The 18,029-nt window shown below is 43.4% G+C and overlaps 1 protein-coding gene across 3 annotated transcripts in view; it reads right to left on the bottom strand.

Moving 5' to 3' along the window:
* Window positions 1–9,570, bottom strand: part of LOC102980711 (activator of 90 kDa heat shock protein ATPase homolog 2) — a 32,518-nt gene extending 22,948 nt beyond the window's left edge. For 2 of the 3 annotated variants that reach the window (XM_024133571.3, XM_024133572.3), the window contains exons 1-2: window positions 9,437–9,570; window positions 8,038–8,228 (exon numbers count right to left, since the gene is read on the bottom strand). In XM_024133571.3, coding sequence (XP_023989339.1) covers window positions 8,038–8,228; window positions 9,437–9,516 — 271 coding nt within the window. In that variant the 5' untranslated portion in view covers window positions 9,517–9,570. The remainder of the gene's footprint in view (window positions 1–8,037; window positions 8,229–9,436) is intronic. The other variant, XM_055089200.1, reaches the window with a different exon arrangement.
* Between the last annotated feature and the right edge of the window lie 8,459 nt (window positions 9,571–18,029).

The following is an 18,029-nucleotide window of genomic DNA, read 5'->3' as shown; positions in this document are numbered from 1 at the left end:
ACACTCCCTAACACCATACACAAAAATAAGCTCAAATGGATTAACAACCTACATGTAAGGCCAGACACTATCAAACTCTTAGAGGAAAACATAGGCAGAACACTCTATGACATAAATCACAGTAAGATCCTTTTTGACTCACCTCCTAAAGAAATGGAAATAAAAACAAAAATAAACAAATGGGACCTAATGAAACTTAAAAGCTTTTGCACAGCAAAGGATACCATAAACAAGACCAAAAGACAACCCTCAGAATGGGAGAAAATATTTGCAAACGAAGCAACTGACAAAGGACTAATATCCAAAATTTATAAGCAACTCTTGCAGCTCAATAACAAAAAAACAAACAACCCAATCCAAAAATGGGCAGAAGAACTAAATAGACATTTCTCCAAAGAAGATATACAGATCGCCAACAAACACATGAAAGAATGCTCAACATCATTAATCATTAGAGAAATGCAAATCAAAACTACAATGAGATATCATCTCACACTGGTCAGAATGGCCATCATCAAAAAAATCTAGAAACAATCAGTGATGGAGAGGGTGTGGTGAAAAGGGAATACTCTTTCACTGCTGGTGGGAATGTGAATTGGTACAGCCACTATGGAGAACAGTATGGAGGTTCCTTAAAAAACTACAAATAGAACTACCATATGACCCAGCAATCAACTACTGGGCATATACCCTGAGAAAACCATAATTCAAAAAGAGTCATGTACCAAAATGTTCATTGCAGCTCTATTTACAATAGCCAGGACATGGAAGCAACCCAAGTGACCATCAACAGATGAATGGATAAAGAAGATGTGGCACATATATACAATGGAATATTACTCAGCCATAAAAAGAAATGAAACTGAGTTATTTGTAATGAGGTGGATAGACCTGGAGTCTGTCATACAGAGTGAAGTAAGTCAGAAGGAGAAAAACAAATACCGTATGCTAACAACATATGTATATGTATAACTGATCCACTTTGTTATAAAGCAGAAACTAACACACCATTGTTAAGCAATTATACTCCAATAAAGATGTAAAAAAAAAAAAACAATATTGACAAAACTTTAGCTAGACTAACCAAGGGAAAAAAAGAGGACCCAAATAAATAAAATTAAAAATTAAAGAGGAGACATTACAACTGATACCACACAAATACAAAGGATAATAAGCAACTACTGTTAACAATTTTATGCTATAAAAACTGGACAACCTAAAAGAAATGGATAAATTCCTAGAAACATATCACCTACCAAGCCTGAATAATTAAGGACTAGAAAGTCTGAACAGACCAATTATGATTAAGGAAACTGAATCAGTAATCAAAAAAAACTCCCAACAAATAAAAGCCTGGAATCAGATGATTTCACTGGGGAATTCTACCAAACATTTAAAGAATTAACATCAATCCTTTTCAGACTCTTCCCAAAAACTGAAGAGAGGGAACATTCCCAGACTCATTTTAAGAGGCCAGCATTACCAGGATACCAAAGCCAGTTAAGGACACTACAAGAAAAAATTACAGGGTTACTCAGCCGTCCAGTGGTTAAGACTCTGCACTTCCACTGCAGGAGGCCCAGGTTTGATCCCTGGTCGGGGAACTAAGATCCGCATGCCACACAGTGTGGCCAAAAAAAAAAAAGAAAAAGAAAAAATTACAGACAAATATACCTGATAAATATAGATGCAAAAATTCTCAACAAAATACTGGCAAATTGAATTCAACAGCACATTAAAAGGATCAAATACTATGATCAAGTGGGATTAATCCCTGGGATGCAAGGATGGTTTAATACCCAAGTCAAATGTGATGCATCACATTAATACAATGAAAAATAAAGATAATATGATCATCTCAATTCATGCAGAAAAAGCATTTGAGAAAATTCAACATCCACTGATAATAAAAACTCCCAACAAAGTGGGTATAATACAAACATATCTCAACATAATAAAGGCGATATATATGACAACCCCACAGCTGACATTGTACTCAACAGTGGAATGTTAGAAGTCTTCCCTCTAATAACAGGAACAAGCTAAGGATACCCACTCTCACCACTCCCATTCAACACAGTATTGGAAGTCCTAGCCAGAGCAATCAAGCAAGAAAAAGAAATAAAAGGCATCCAGGGCGTCCCTAGTGGCACAGTGGTTGAGAGTCCGCCTGCCGATGCAGGGGACATGGCTTCGTGCCCCAGTCCGGGAAGATCCCACATGCCGTGGAGCGGCTAGGCCCCTGAGCCATGGCTGCTGAGCCTGCGCGTCCGAAGCCTGTGCTCCACAACGGGAGAGGCCACAACAGTGAGAGGCCTGTGTACCACAAAAAAAAAAAAAAAAAGCATCCAAATTGGAAAGGAAAAGGTAAAATTACCTCTATTTGCATAGCACATGATCATATATACAAAAAAGTCCAAGAGACTGTTAGAACTAATAAATAAATTCAGTAAAGTTTCAGGATAGAAAATCAACATACAAAAATCAGTAGCTTTTCAATACACTAACAATGAACTATCTGAAAAAGAAATAAAGAAAACATCCCATTTACAATAGCAGCAAAAACGGTATATACTTAGGAATAAATTTGACCTAGGAGGTAAAAGATCTGTAGATGGCAAACTATAAGACACTGATGAAAGATATCCCATGTTCATGTCTTGGAAGAATTAATATTGTTAAAATGTCCATACTACTTGGGAGATTGGGATTGACATATATACACTAATATGTATAAAATAGATAACTAGTAAGAACCCACTGCATAAAATAAATAAATAAATTTTTTAAATGTCCATACTACACAAAGGCATCTATACATTCAATGCAATCCCTACCAAGATTCCAGTGGCATTTTTTTACAGAAGTAGAAAAAACAATCCTAAAATTCACATGGAACCACAAAACACTCTGATAGCCAAAGCAATCCCAAGAAAGAAGAACAAAGCTGGAGGCATCACAATTCCTGATTTCAAACTTTACTACAAAGCAAGAGTGATCAAAACAGTATGGTACTGGCATTAAAAAAAGACATGTACCAATGGAACAGAATCAAGAGCCCAGAAATAAACCCATGCATATATGGTCAGCTAATATATGACAAGGGAAACAAAAAAACTCCATGGGTAAAAGATACTATCTTCAATAAATGGTGCTGGGAAAACTGGATATTCACATGCAAAAGAATGAAAATGAATCTTACACTATACACAAAATATACACTATACACAAAAATTAACTTGAAATGGATTAAAAACTTAAATGTAAGACCTGAATCCATAAAGCTCCTAGGGAAAAAAACAGGGAAAAAGCTCCTTGGTGTTGGTCTAGGGACTACTCAAACTAAAAAGCTTCTGCACAGTAAAAGAAACAATCAACAAAATGAAAAGGCAACCTACAGAATAGGAGTAAATATTTGTAAACCATATCTGATGAGTTAATATCCAAAATATGTAAGGAATCATACAACTCAATAGCAAAAAATAATAATAATAATACCATTAAAAAGATGGGCAAAGGAACTGAATAGACATTTATGCAAAGAAAATATTCAAATGCCCAACAGGTACCTGAAAAGGTGTCCAACATCACTAATCATCAGGGAAATGTAAATCAAAACCATAAAGAGATAACACTGCACCCCTGTTAGAATGGCTACTATCAAAAAGAGATAACAAGTGCTGGTGAGGATGTGGAGCAATCAAGCAAGAAAAAGAAATAAAAGGCATCCAGGGCGTCCCTAGTGGCACAGTGGTTGAGAGTCCGCCTGCCGATGCAGGGGACATGGCTTCGTGCCCCAGTCCGGGAAGATCCCACATGCCGTGGAGCGGCTAGGCCCCTGAGCCATGGCTGCTGAGCCTGCGCGTCCGAAGCCTGTGCTCCACAACGGGAGAGGCCACAACAGTGAGAGGCCTGTGTACCACAAAAAAAAAAAAAAAAAGCATCCAAATTGGAAAGGAAAAGGTAAAATTACCTCTATTTGCATAGCACATGATCATATATACAAAAAAGTCCAAGAGACTGTTAGAACTAATAAATAAATTCAGTAAAGTTTCAGGATAGAAAATCAACATACAAAAATCAGTAGCTTTTCAATACACTAACAATGAACTATCTGAAAAAGAAATAAAGAAAACATCCCATTTACAATAGCAGCAAAAACGGTATATACTTAGGAATAAATTTGACCTAGGAGGTAAAAGATCTGTAGATGGCAAACTATAAGACACTGATGAAAGATATCCCATGTTCATGTCTTGGAAGAATTAATATTGTTAAAATGTCCATACTACTTGGGAGATTGGGATTGACATATATACACTAATATGTATAAAATAGATAACTAGTAAGAACCCACTGCATAAAATAAATAAATAAATTTTTTAAATGTCCATACTACACAAAGGCATCTATACATTCAATGCAATCCCTACCAAGATTCCAGTGGCATTTTTTTACAGAAGTAGAAAAAACAATCCTAAAATTCACATGGAACCACAAAACACTCTGATAGCCAAAGCAATCCCAAGAAAGAAGAACAAAGCTGGAGGCATCACAATTCCTGATTTCAAACTTTACTACAAAGCAAGAGTGATCAAAACAGTATGGTACTGGCATTAAAAAAAGACATGTACCAATGGAACAGAATCAAGAGCCCAGAAATAAACCCATGCATATATGGTCAGCTAATATATGACAAGGGAAACAAAAAAACTCCATGGGTAAAAGATACTATCTTCAATAAATGGTGCTGGGAAAACTGGATATTCACATGCAAAAGAATGAAAATGAATCTTACACTATACACAAAATATACACTATACACAAAAATTAACTTGAAATGGATTAAAAACTTAAATGTAAGACCTGAATCCATAAAGCTCCTAGGGAAAAAAACAGGGAAAAAGCTCCTTGGTGTTGGTCTAGGGACTACTCAAACTAAAAAGCTTCTGCACAGTAAAAGAAACAATCAACAAAATGAAAAGGCAACCTACAGAATAGGAGTAAATATTTGTAAACCATATCTGATGAGTTAATATCCAAAATATGTAAGGAATCATACAACTCAATAGCAAAAAATAATAATAATAATACCATTAAAAAGATGGGCAAAGGAACTGAATAGACATTTATGCAAAGAAAATATTCAAATGCCCAACAGGTACCTGAAAAGGTGTCCAACATCACTAATCATCAGGGAAATGTAAATCAAAACCATAAAGAGATAACACTGCACCCCTGTTAGAATGGCTACTATCAAAAAGAGATAACAAGTGCTGGTGAGGATGTGGAGAAAAGGGAACTCTCATGCACTATTGGTGGGAATGTAAATTGGTGCAGCCACTATGGAAAACTGTATAGAGGTTCCTCAAAAAATTAAAAATAGAATTACCACATGATGTAGCAATTCCACTTCTGGATATATAGCCAAAGGAAATGGAATCACTATTTTCAGCCCGATATTCAATACAGCATTATTTATGGTAGCCAAGACATGGAAACAACCTAAGTGTCCATCGATGGATGAATGAATAAAGAGAATGTGGGGCTTCCCTGGTGGCGCAGTGGTTGAGAGTCCGCCTACCGATGCAGGGGACGGAGAATGTGGCATATTTACACAATGGAATATTATTCAGCCACAAAAAAGAAGGGAAATCTTGCCATTTGTGACAAAATGGATGAACCTTGAGGGCATTATGCTAAGTGAAATAAGTCAGAGAAAACCAAATAGTGTATGATCTCATTTATATGTGTAATCAAAAAAAAAAAAAAAACTCACAGAAACAGAATGTAGACTGGTGGTTGCAAGGTGGCAGAGGGAAGGGTGGTGAAGGTGGTCAAAAGACACAAAGGGCACATATAACTTCCACTTATATGATGAGTAAGTTCTGAGGATGTAATGTACAGCAGGGTAAGCAATACAGTATTATACACTTGAAAATTGCTAAGAGAGCAGATCTTAAAAGTTCTCAACATACACACAAAAAAATTGTAACTATATGAGGTGATGGATATTTTAACTAACCTTATTGTGGAAATCATTTTGCAATATACACATATATCAAATCATCATGCTGTATACCTTTCACTCATACAATGTTATAAATCAATTATATCTCAATAAATCTGAGAAAGCTAAATTTAATATAATTAAAATTTAATTTTTTTTAAAAAAAAGGAAGACCGGAGTATGGTCTCCTCCCCAGCGGGTCCCACTAGCCAGCTCTAGGACTAACTACTAGAGGAGAAAACACACGGGGTCAGGGAAGCCCTGTTCCGTCTGCCCTCTGGCTGCTGCCTGGGAGTTGCTGGGTCTTATCCTACAAAGGAGCTGGTTGCTGCTTTGAGCTAAGGGAGATGGAAGAGACACAAGACCATGAGTTTCCTTGGGGACCTCAGAGCCCCTGTCTTGGGGAGCTGGATGTGTAAGGAGCCAGACCCTGCTGTGATCCAGCCAAGAGCAGCCACTGAGGGAGTAACCGAGAGCAAACCCCCGGCCAGAAGGTTTCAAGGCACAAGTGGGACTGCTTTTGATGCTCGCTGAACATTCCCTGGGCTCTGGCCTGGCTCCAGTTAGCAAGACAGCCACTAGGACAGAGGCCCAAGGACAGCTCACCAGGCAGCTCTCTAACCCAAACCCTCAAGAAAGGAGCCGACACAAGCTGAGGCCCAAACACAGCACCATCCTCCAGAACCAGATCTTGCCCTATCTCCTCTTCCTTTGTCTTCATATCCATGGTTATTTCAACAAATATTTATTGTGTAGACTGTCCACCCAGCAAGGAGCCAGGCACCACGGGAGAAATTTATTCATTCAACAAACACAGGGCTTCCCTGGTGGCGCAGTGGTTGAGAGTCCGCCTGCTGATGCAGGGGACACAGCTTCATGCCCCGGTCCGGGAAGATCCCACATGTCGCGGAGCAGCTGGGCCCGTGAGCCATGGCCGCTGAGCCTGTGCGTCGGGAGCCTGTGCTCCGCAACGGGAGAGGTCACAACAGTGAGAGGCCCGCGTACCGCAAAACAAACAAACAAACAATGTTTCAGACAGTGATCTGGAAACAAAACCAATCAATTCCTAACCCAAAGAGCTGAAGAATGAAAACAACCAAAATGTCTATCAACTGATGAACAGATAAACAAAATGTGCTACATCTATACAACAGAACGTTAGTCAACAATGAAAAAGAATGAAACATGCTACAAGACAGATGAACCTTGAAAACATTATGTCAAGTGAAAGAAGCTACTCACAAAAGACCACATACTGTGTGATACCATTCATATGAAATGTCCAGAACAGGCAAATCCATGGAGACAGAAATTAGATTAGAGGTTGCAAGGACTGGGGGAGTGACTGCTAACAGGTACATGGTTTTGCGGGAGAGATGAAAATGTTCTATAACTGACTGTAGTGATGGCTGCACAACTCTGTGAATATACTGAAAACCAGGGAATTGTACACGTTAAATGGGCGAACTGTATGGTATGTGAGTTATATCTCAATAAAGCTGATATTTTAAAAAATCTCTGCCCTGATGAATGGGGAGGAAAGGAGAATCCAGAACAATAATAATGTAACCATATGTAGTGTGCCAAATATCAGTGCTTTGGGGAGAAATAAAGCAGGGATGGGAAACAGTACAAGGAAGGGATCTGAAACTGTTAGAGAATGGAGACAGATGGCTTTACTCAGGATGCAAACCTGAAAGAGCTGAAGGAGCCAGCAGGCACCTATAGAGGGGAAGAATGCTCCAGGCAGCAGCTCCAGGAAACGCTAGTGCTCACAAATGCCTGGCCGATTGAGTCCAGCTGACAGCTAAGAGCCCTAAGGAGCTCTGAGTGCTGGGAGAAAGGGAAGCCCACAGCTGGTTGGACAAGGAACTCCACGTGCAGTAAGGGTTCCAGAACTCCAAACACCAATTCAGGGGCCCATAGCAGGAGTTCTAAATATATCTGTTGAATGAATGACTAATGAATCAACCAACTCTGCCCCAACACAGCCCCCAGCCCCACCTGTACCTGGAGGACCCTGTTACCTTTCCAGCCCAGTTTGATGTTCCACTCATAGAAGAAAATCAGCTTTCCTTTGCGGCTGCTGCAGGAAGCCTCACCTTCCACCTGCTTCAGCTCACTGATCTCGCAACGGCCAGCCTCATTCTCCACAGCGATGCCCACCAGGAGCTCGCGGAGCTTCCCCTTGGACCAGCTGGTGGCATCCCGCTCTGTCCTGCCGAGGGCCAGAAGAAGGGCAGAGCTGTGAATGGAAGCCCCCACTGGTGTCCACACGCCCACCCTGGGGAATCAGGATAATGCCCTGGCCCAGTCCAGATCAGCCCAATTCCTCTCAAGCAGCTGTTAGGTGGTATTCTGTCTTAAAAACACTGGTTTATTTGGGGGAAAGGAGGTCTCGAAATCTCACCTGGTGGAAATGGAGGGGCAAAACCTGGGCCACATGAAAAGGTAATTATAACTGAAATAACTTTTACCGTAATAAGACAATTATCAAGTGTTTTCACACAGATATTATCTCATATAATCCTCCCAAATAATGGTCCCATTTTAAGGGGTGGAAATGAGCAGAGAGAAGTCCATTAAGTGTCCATGGTGACAAGGCTGGGAAAGGAGAGGTCAGCTCTTCCCAACCCCAAGCCAGGACTCCCCCAGGGAAGGATGCCCTCACAGGCTAAGGCTTTGCTCTGCTCTGGACCTGCCTCAGCATCACCTTGATGGCCTTGAGGTAGCACAGCCCTCAGAGGAGCAGAGCAGAGAACATCACTTCCTGAAGCTCTGACTGAAGAGCGAGGGGCAAAAATCAGCCCAAGCTCCAGGTGAGATAGAAAAAGGATGGGTAACTAGTTAGAACTCCTAGAAGGCAGGGCTCACCAGAGACTCATCAAGTTAGATGTGGAGTTGAGATCCAAATTCCTGTTCTTTCCAATACATACGTACCACCCACCCAAACACACACACACACACACACACACACTTTCTACCTTCATTTTAACTCCCCCAAACTTCAAGGGGCTGGGGGGGAGGGGCGACGCGGGGAGAGCTTCTAAGGTCACAGACTGCCAAAGCTGAAGCGGTAAGTCAAGAATGACTTCTATTCCTGGGACCCAACCCAACTTTCAAAAAGAGGAAAGTGAAGTCCCAGAGCCGGTGCAGATAAGACCCCGGGTCTCCAGGCTCCAAGGGCTCCGCAAGCCCTGAGGCTAAAGACGAGCATCTGCACCTGTGCAGCCCCCAACCCTCCCCACTCCCCCGGCCCGGGGCCCACCACGGCCCAGGAGGCGCCCCGAGACACCCGGCCGCCCCTGCACCCAGGGCACAGGGAGCCGGGCGCTCGCAGAGGGTCTCCCCCCCGCCCCGCCCCGTCCGCCGGCTCCTGAGGGGGGAGGCCCGGAAGCCGCGGCCCCGGTCCCTGCCCGGCCGCACCAGTGCCAGTTGTTCACGTTGGTCCCGTCCTCCCGCTCCTCCACGATCCAGCGCGGGTCCCCCTGGCCCCACTTGGCCATGTCTGCGCGGCGGCGCGGCCTCAACGGAGAACAAGGAAGGGCCGCCGCGGCGCTACGGCTCCGTCGCCGACGTTTCCGGCCTTCGAGCCCAAGATCAGAGCGTTCGCAGCGCCCAGAAAGTGCCAGAAATCCCCGCCCCCTGCGCCACCCGGCCCCGCCCGCACCGCTCGCCCCGCTGCGGAGCTCCGGGAGAGCCGGAGCGGGGCTGGTGCCGAGGGGCGGGGGCGCGGGGCGGGGCCCGGAGGGTGGAGGGGGCGGGGGGCGTCTGGGCTCAGGAATCCCGCGCCCGGGCTCAGGAGTCCCGCGCCCGGGCTCAGGAGTCCCGCGCCCGGGAGGGGGTTGGGCCCGAGGCCGGTGCGGGCCAGGAGGGGAGGGGTCGCGTGGGGGGCAGCGGTGGGTAGGCGAGGGGCCCGAGCAACGGCGCTGGGGAGGGGGCGACCTGGGAGGCCAGGTGGGGTTTGCGGAGGCCCTGGGCCCCGCCGCGGGTCTCGCAAGTGCACGGGCTGGGGAAGGCCGGATGCCTCTCAACGGTTCGCTATTATTACTGCAGCGATGACCTTCAGAGCTGGCAAGCGGGGCGGTGAGTAAGGGGCGCCTGAGAGCTGCACCGAGGCTGCAGATAGGAAACGGCCGTCGGGCTGCCACCGGCCGTGCTGACAGTGTTCGGTCCTCTCGAGAACACGACCCTCGCGAGCACTTGGTCACCCTGTTTGCTGTGCGACCGACTTGCTGAGGTCGGAGCGCGCCCACGATGCGAGGCGGAGGTGGTCTCGGCGGAGCGCGCCCTCTTTACACCGTATTCGTGTTCTGTTGAAAGCTCCTACGGAGTTGGTGCCCTCTGGCTCTCCCCTGGACGCCAAGTCTCACGCCTTTCCGCCACCTGTCCAAGTAGCACGAGCTACCAAGTTCCCAGTTACTTCGGGAATGTTTACATTTTATTCATGTAATAGTCCTTTCTAGATGACAAAAGAATGTGATTGCAAGCGTATATTACTGCAGCTCGATTCAATTTTACAAAAATTAAGTGGATATTAATGATTCCTTTAACGAATTTTCACCTTCCAGCAAAAACTTTGCGCCGACTATTTGGGAAATGTTGCTGACAGGTCTGTGGATATTTATTTAGCAGGCAGAACAGGTATGGAATTTTGGAAGTCTGGAAGTACCTCACTGTTCTGTTCCACTGTGATGGACTGTCCTCTGCCTGTGGTCTGTTCTCCTCAATGAAATAAACTGGTAGAGAATACTTTCTCCATTTGCTTACCGGAGCTACTACATTCCAACGTCATTTTCCAAAAAGCTACAACAGTTTTGTAAGCAGACTGTTTACCAGACTGTTTACCAAGTGTTTTGACCCGCAAACAAAATGACATTTTGATTTCACTTTTTACACTTTACTTCACCAAACTCATGGACAGCTAACACAAGGTATCAGATAGAAAAGAACTGGATAGGCAATACTGGTGGGTACCGTTTTCTTGTGAATTAGCTGTTCATCTTTTATCCAGTTCATAAAGAATATTACCAGTGGAACAGCACATAGTGAGATATGTATCACTGGAACCTGGGGTAAGACTTACAGGAAAACTTACGGTATATGAAGTATTGAGAGTAGTCAAAATCATAGGAACAGAAAGAACAGTGTTGCCAGGGGCTTCGGGGAGAGGGAAGTGGGGAGTTATTGTTTAGTGGGTATAGAATTTCAGTTTTACAAGATGAAACAAATTCTGGAGATGGAGGGTGGTGACGGTAGCACAACATTATGAATGTACTTAACACCATTGAACTGTACACATAATGGTTACAATGGTAAATTTTTTATGTGTATTTTACCACAATAAGAAAATTTTCGAAAAAAAAACCTCTAAATCAATGAGTAAAATGTTGCTGGGGAAGAGGATAATCATGCAATATGGAGGTATATCAAACATACCCCTGCTCAGTTTACTTACTAACTACATTCAAAAGCAACAAGTAATCTTTACAAGGGATAAATCTGGCAACTAACCACCTTAACCAAATGGTCAAACTCAGCATCACTAACAATGGAGCAAACTGACATGTGTACACCATCACCTAAGTAGCATTCCTGCCAAAAATGCTTATTCTGAATCTAATCATGAGGAAACAATCAGAAAAGTCCAAATTGAGGGAAATTCTGCAAAATGGATCTGGCCTAAACTCTACAAAAATAAACATTTCATGAATGTCAAAAGAAGACTAAAGAGATGTGACAATAGATGCAATGCTTGATCCTAAATGAACTCCTGGATCCAAAACAAACAGTTTAAAATGACATAATTGGGGAAATTTAAATTGCATTTCAGACTGCATACTGGATAATGTTGTGTCAATGTTAAAGCTTCTGAGCAGTTAAACTTTGGTTACAAAGGAGAGCATTCTTGTTCTTTGGAGATTACATGCTGAAATATTTATAGGTAAATTGTCATGATGTCTGCAATTAACTCAGAGAAAAGCAGATAAAGCAAGTGTGGCAAAGGTTGACACCTGGTGAATCCAGGTGAAGTGTATCTGAGGGTTCCTTGAACTATTCTTGCAACTCTTCTGTAAGTTTGAGATTATCTTCAAAAGAAAAATTGGGGGGAAAAACGAGTCAAAACATCTTCAGGGTCAAAGCATGGGTTCTAGCCTTTTGTAACCATCCAGTACTAGGGTGGGTAAAAATTACACCACAACATTTATCGAGCACCTACTGTGTGTCCAAGTCTGCTGTATGCTGGAGTGATCACGAAAATAAGACATGGGGCTCAGGCAGTAGTGGAGGAGACGAGTGTGAATTCACCTTCATGGTAAATCCAGTGTGCCCTGGGAGCACAGAGGAGAAAGTGCCTAATTCTCCCTAGGGGAGTGTGGTGCTCATGTAGTTCTCTTCTCAGAGGAGGCTTATAGAGTGAGGACTCTTGTCTTCAAGAGAGCAAAGGGGAGCGGCAAGTGCCCAGGCACAGAAGCATGGAGAAACACACTGCACCAAGGGGGCTCTAACAGAGTCATGTAAGGGGGCTACAGGAGATGAGGCTGCGAGGGGGCAAATTGCCCCCTCATGAAAGGCCTCATTTGCCCTGCTGAGGTTCGTGGACTTTGTTCTATAGGCAACAGGAAACCACTGAGGTGATCTAAATGGAGAAATGACGTGATCGGACTTGTGTTTTAGAAAAATCATTCTTATGACAATTTGAACAATGGACAGGAGTGGGATAAAAACTGGAAGGGGGGATATTTGTCAGAGTGGAGAGGAGGTGACAGATCTGAGGGGCATTATAAGTGGAACCCGTGATATGGGCGTGCAGTGAAGGGAGTGTTTTTCAGAGCCTGGGACTTGCACCTTGTTTAGTCACCATCATTCTGAGAGACTAGAATGAAAAGAGGCTGGCGGAGGGCTTGGGTGAAAACCCTGGAGATCAGCATGAAGGGGATGGGCAGAAAAATGGAGTCTGAAAAGGGAAACCGAAAGAAGGAGGAAGAAAACAGAGAAGACATTTGATCATGGAAGCCAAGGGTCGGGATGGAGGGAGTGGTCAGCAGTGTTAGACATGGAAGAGGGCAAGTAGGATAATAAAGAAATTGTTCTTTGGATTTGACAGGAGGGCCATTGGGCCCTTTGCAGGGAGCAGTTTCAGTGAACGACTGGGGCAGAAGCCAGGTCACAGTGGACAGAGGAGGTGAGAAAGTTGAGACCATGCTTTCAAAATGTTTGACAGGATGGGTAAGAGAAATGGACAGTAGCTGGATACGGATATGGAATGAAAGGAGATTTTGCCTTTTCCTTTCAAGTGTTTTCACATGCTGATGGGGACTAGCTGGTGAAAAGAAGGCCAGGTCGTAAAGCAAAGCCCCAGAAGCAATGGGAAGAGATGAGTCCAAAAGCAGGTGGGGCTCATCCTGGGATAGGAAGACCCAAGGAGAAAGGATAAGGATGGATGTTTCTATACCAAGCTTGGTTTTGATCAGTTTGATTTGGGGAGAGGGAGAGGAGATGAATGAGGTGGCAAAGTTGGACAACTTCAGGTGGCATCTCACCTGCAGCAAAGTGAGGGTGATGACACTGACAGGCTTTGGGGGAAGAAATGCAAAATGCTGTAAGAATGTCTTTTTTTCCCATAACCCATATCCATACCAGGGTAAGACCAAATCATTGTCACCTTTTCTAAACACACCTGCACCACACTTTCTCTGTCTAGTGACAGAAGAAAAGACTGTATCCAGGATTGACTTTCGTTAGCAATGCACTAGAATCAGGACTTTGATTCAAGTTTCACACCACAACAGGTCTATAAGAGGCTAAGATTCTGCTTTTATGGAAGTCACCGCTCTAATTTATTTCTATAATTCTGATGCCTATCTCTCAGTTTAATTTAATTCCATTAATATTTATTTACCAGTATGAACATCTGCCCCCCATCCCACCAGAGCTTGTAGTGCGCTGTGAGCAGGCGTTGCTCTCGGGCTGAGCTGTGCCCAGCACACAGTAGGCACCAGGAAATGTTTGTTTGGATAACTGAATGGAAAAGGGAACCAATATTTCTCAAACCTGTCTTTCCAACCTATTAGTAGGCTGTAAAAACAGTTCAGCAGGCATCCACCATCAGTGTTATCTCAATGAAAGAGAATAGAGTTTAAATATCAGAGTGATTACATGTGCTAAAGGTAAACGTTGCTTCTTAAATCATCACACGTGTGGGGTATGTTATGGTTATATTGAGTGAGTTTGTTGTTTTGGTTTGGGGTTTTTTTTTAGTGTTTGAAAGCCACTGTTGCAGCAAACACAAAGGTAAGTATGATAGATTACAACTAACTGTTGATCTGCTTTTGCGCATTGTAGAATCCCCAGTGCCTAGCACACAGCAGATCTCAATAAATACTGGTTGCATGAATGGCGGAGGGCAGGGGTAAGAAGGTGAGAAATTAAAAGGATTTATTTTAACATGGTTCCCATAGATGACTTTATATAATAACACTAGGGACTATTTAGCACAGGAATTTCCCGTCTTTAGCTTTTCCATATGCTGTCGATTGAGCAAGTCTTTTATACTCTCTAACTTCAGTTTACATGTCTATTATTAGCCTTTCTCAACTAGAGCTCCCCATATGAACTGCAGAACACAAAATGACTTGAGTGACTATTTTCTTGATTCTTCCCAGGATGGTATATAAGTAGTGTCATTCTTAATACATAGGAGAAAAAAAATATTGGTTGAATGAATCATTTCATAGGAGTACACGAAGACGTTGGTTGAAGAGATATGAAAGGAGAGAACTGGGCTTTGAAGGGAGAAATGGGAGAGGTCGGTCCAGACCAAAGAAGAAAAGCATTAGCAAAGATGTGCAAGTCAGGAAAGTAACTAGGGGGAAGTAGGCTGGACACAAATGGAATGGGCACTAAGACTGAAATGAGGACATTTTGAGGAAGGTGTGAAAGCCCGTGTGAAGAGTCTTTTTACACCAATGTGAAGGAAATGTGTGCTGAGTCACATCTCCCATAGCAGTATCAGACCACGCTGGCAGGCTCTGCAGCCCTGTGCTTGGATCAAAGTCTTGGCTCTGCCACTTACCAGTTGAGTGACCTTGGGCAAATCCCCTAACCTCTTTGTACTTCATCACCTCTTTGTACTTTGTAAAATGTGGATAGTATTACTACCTATCTGTATTACCATTACCATATTAGATTCAACTGCTAGTAACAAAGTAGCAATAACAGAATAATACAAGATAGCCTTTTCCTTTCATGTAAAAATAGGCAATCCATGGTGAATATGGAAGATATACAATCATCAGGGACCTGAGCTTACATTAGCAATCCTCACCACATGGCTTCCATATCAGGGTCCAGTTCCAGTCAACACAACCACATTCTAACCAGAAGGAAGAAGAAAGACCAAGAGTACATCCTCAACTTGTAAGACATATCCCAGCACTTCTGCTTAGATCCTATTGGCCAGAACATGTCACATGGCAACACCTAGCAAAGAAGGCTGAGAAGTATTATCCTTATTCTAGTCAGCCATGTGCCCAGCCAACATTTCGGAGTTCTGTTCCCAAAGAAGGGAAGAAGAGATATTGGGGGAAAACTAGCAGTGTTTGCCACCCAACCTCATAGGTAGTGTGACGTTTAAGGAATTAATACAACTAAAGCTCTTAGAACAGTTCCAGGCATGAAGGAAGCACTTTAAAATGTTTTTGTCTTATCCTCACCCTCCCTGGCTGGTCTCCTTTACTCCCAAACACAAGCTACCACCAAACTCGGAACACTCCTCAACTGACACTTCTAGATTTACCAGCCAAGCCAGGCAACTCCTAGAGGCAATGTTCCTGTCAAAGGAGTCCTGCATCTTGCAGTAATGGTATCCTTGCCAGTTCAGACATTAGTTAGGAGCACCCTGAGGGCAGCCTTGGCACAAATGCAGCAGTGACTCAGAGAACAGCAGCAGGGCTGACCCTCAATTATGCATCCTGCCAAGGAGATCTGAGAGGTACATTTTCCTCTGTCACTTTACACCCCACTTTTACATAGCTTCTCTAATAGTTAGGATACAAACTAGGCTTCTGTAGCAAGAGACTCTCCCCACACCATCCCCCATCCCCCAAAGTGGCTTAAACCAGTTGGAAGTTTATCTCTTTCTCACTAGTGGTTTAGGACCAGTGGAAGCTGGATGTGTGGGGCTTTCAGATTGTATGTTGTTGCTCTGCCATTTCTGAGATGCTACCCTCATCTGCTTTGTCAAAGATGGCTCACAACCACTTCCCTATTCTTACCTGCAGGAAGAGGGAAAGATAAAAGGCAGGTGTGCTTCTCTCCTTTCAAGGGCATGACTCAGAAATTGAGACATCACTGCTATGCTCACCTCAGTGGCCATAACTTAGTCACACACTCCCAGATAAAATATAGAGGAGGGAGTTGTTAATAAAGGAAGAAGAGTAGAACGGACATTTGGAGAATAACTTCCAAGCCCTGGCTCACTGCCACGTCCCTGAGCCTGCTTCTCCTCTTGTTCCCCTCCTGGCTTCCCTCTGTAGGCCTGTGGGCAACATCACCTATCATCCAAGGGCTGGATGTTCTATTCATCTGTGCTCCACCCTGCCCTTGTCTCCAGAGCTCCACCCCACATAGCTCAAGGCGGCACTGTCCATGGTGCTGTCTACACTTCACAACAAGTTGTACAGTAAGGCAACCTTGCTTATCCCTCACAGTTGACAGCCTATCAAGTCTACCTTCTGTGTTTTTCTTGAATCATTTTTTTCTTTATTCCATCCCACCCTGTTTTGCTCTGGGTCTTCACTTTTTACTGCTTGGCTCTTTATAATGTCTTTCCTAATGGTCTCCCTGCCCCCACTAGTTTCTTTCCTCTCCAATCTATGTTCCACGGCCTCCATAGCAATCATTCTAACAAAACCGTTATATAATAGCTCTGCTTTACATTCTTCAGTGACTCCCTGCCTGCATCCTGTGCAGCAGCCACGCTCTGGGGCTCTCCAACACATCTGTACCTCTGCACTTTCAAGACTCTCTGCCTTTCCTCTCTCGCCTCCTTCACCAAGACTTTGCTCTAATATTTTCCTCTGCAAAACTTTCCTTGATGTCTCCTTCACCTCTCAGAGAGTCACACTTCCCTCTGCCAGTACATTATATCATAGCATTGTAATCACATCACACATTTTAATAGCTCTGAAATCAGAGGGCATCTTCAATTGGCAGTGCCCTTGACCTCTATTGAAGTCAAGTTCTCCCAGAGAGGACTGCCCAGTCAACCAATGCAGTACCGACCAGAGACTCTGGTAGACAGCCTCTAGGATGACCATCAACAACCTCTGCTTCTTGGCCTTCATGTCCTTGTGTATCTCCTTCCCTTGAGTGTGGGCTGGACCTAGCGACTTGTTTCCAATGAACAGAGTACAGCCAAAGTCATGGCATGTCATTTCTAGGATAAGGTTGCCAAAACCCTGCTTATCTTGTTCATTCTGGCTGCCTGTCTCTGAGAACTTGCTAGAGAAAGCCAGCAAGTTTATACATTAGTAAAGTTTTTCAAGTGTATCATAGAGTAAATTCCAGGCAGTGGGATTGCTAGCTCAAAAGGTGCTTAATATTGACAGAAACTGCCCAGTTATCTTCCAGAGAGACTTACCAACTTATACACCTATTTATTCTTTTCCCCCATCCCTTTATCAGTGTTGTCCATCTTTCTAATATTTGACAGCTTGATAGATTAAAAAATTCATACTTTATTGTTTTGATTTGAATTTAATTATGAAGTCAGGATGAACATTTAAAATTTTTGGCCATTTATTTTTCTGCCTATACATATTATCTTTGCCTATTTAATTTTATTTATTTTTGGCCATGCAATGCAGCTTGCAGGATCTTAATTCCCTGACCAGGGATTGAAACTGGGCCCTGGCAGTGAAAGCACCGAGTCCTAACCACTGGAATGCCAGGGAACTCCCCTCTTTGCCCATTTTAAAATTAAATAATTTATATTTTTCTTATTCCTTTGGGTGAA

Source organism: Physeter macrocephalus, chromosome 12 (genome assembly GCF_002837175.3).
Source record: "Physeter macrocephalus isolate SW-GA chromosome 12, ASM283717v5, whole genome shotgun sequence".
Lineage (NCBI taxonomy): Eukaryota > Metazoa > Chordata > Mammalia > Artiodactyla > Physeteridae > Physeter > Physeter macrocephalus.
Note: the sequence above shows the minus strand (reverse complement) of the source record. Positions and strands in the feature narration are given on the sequence as shown.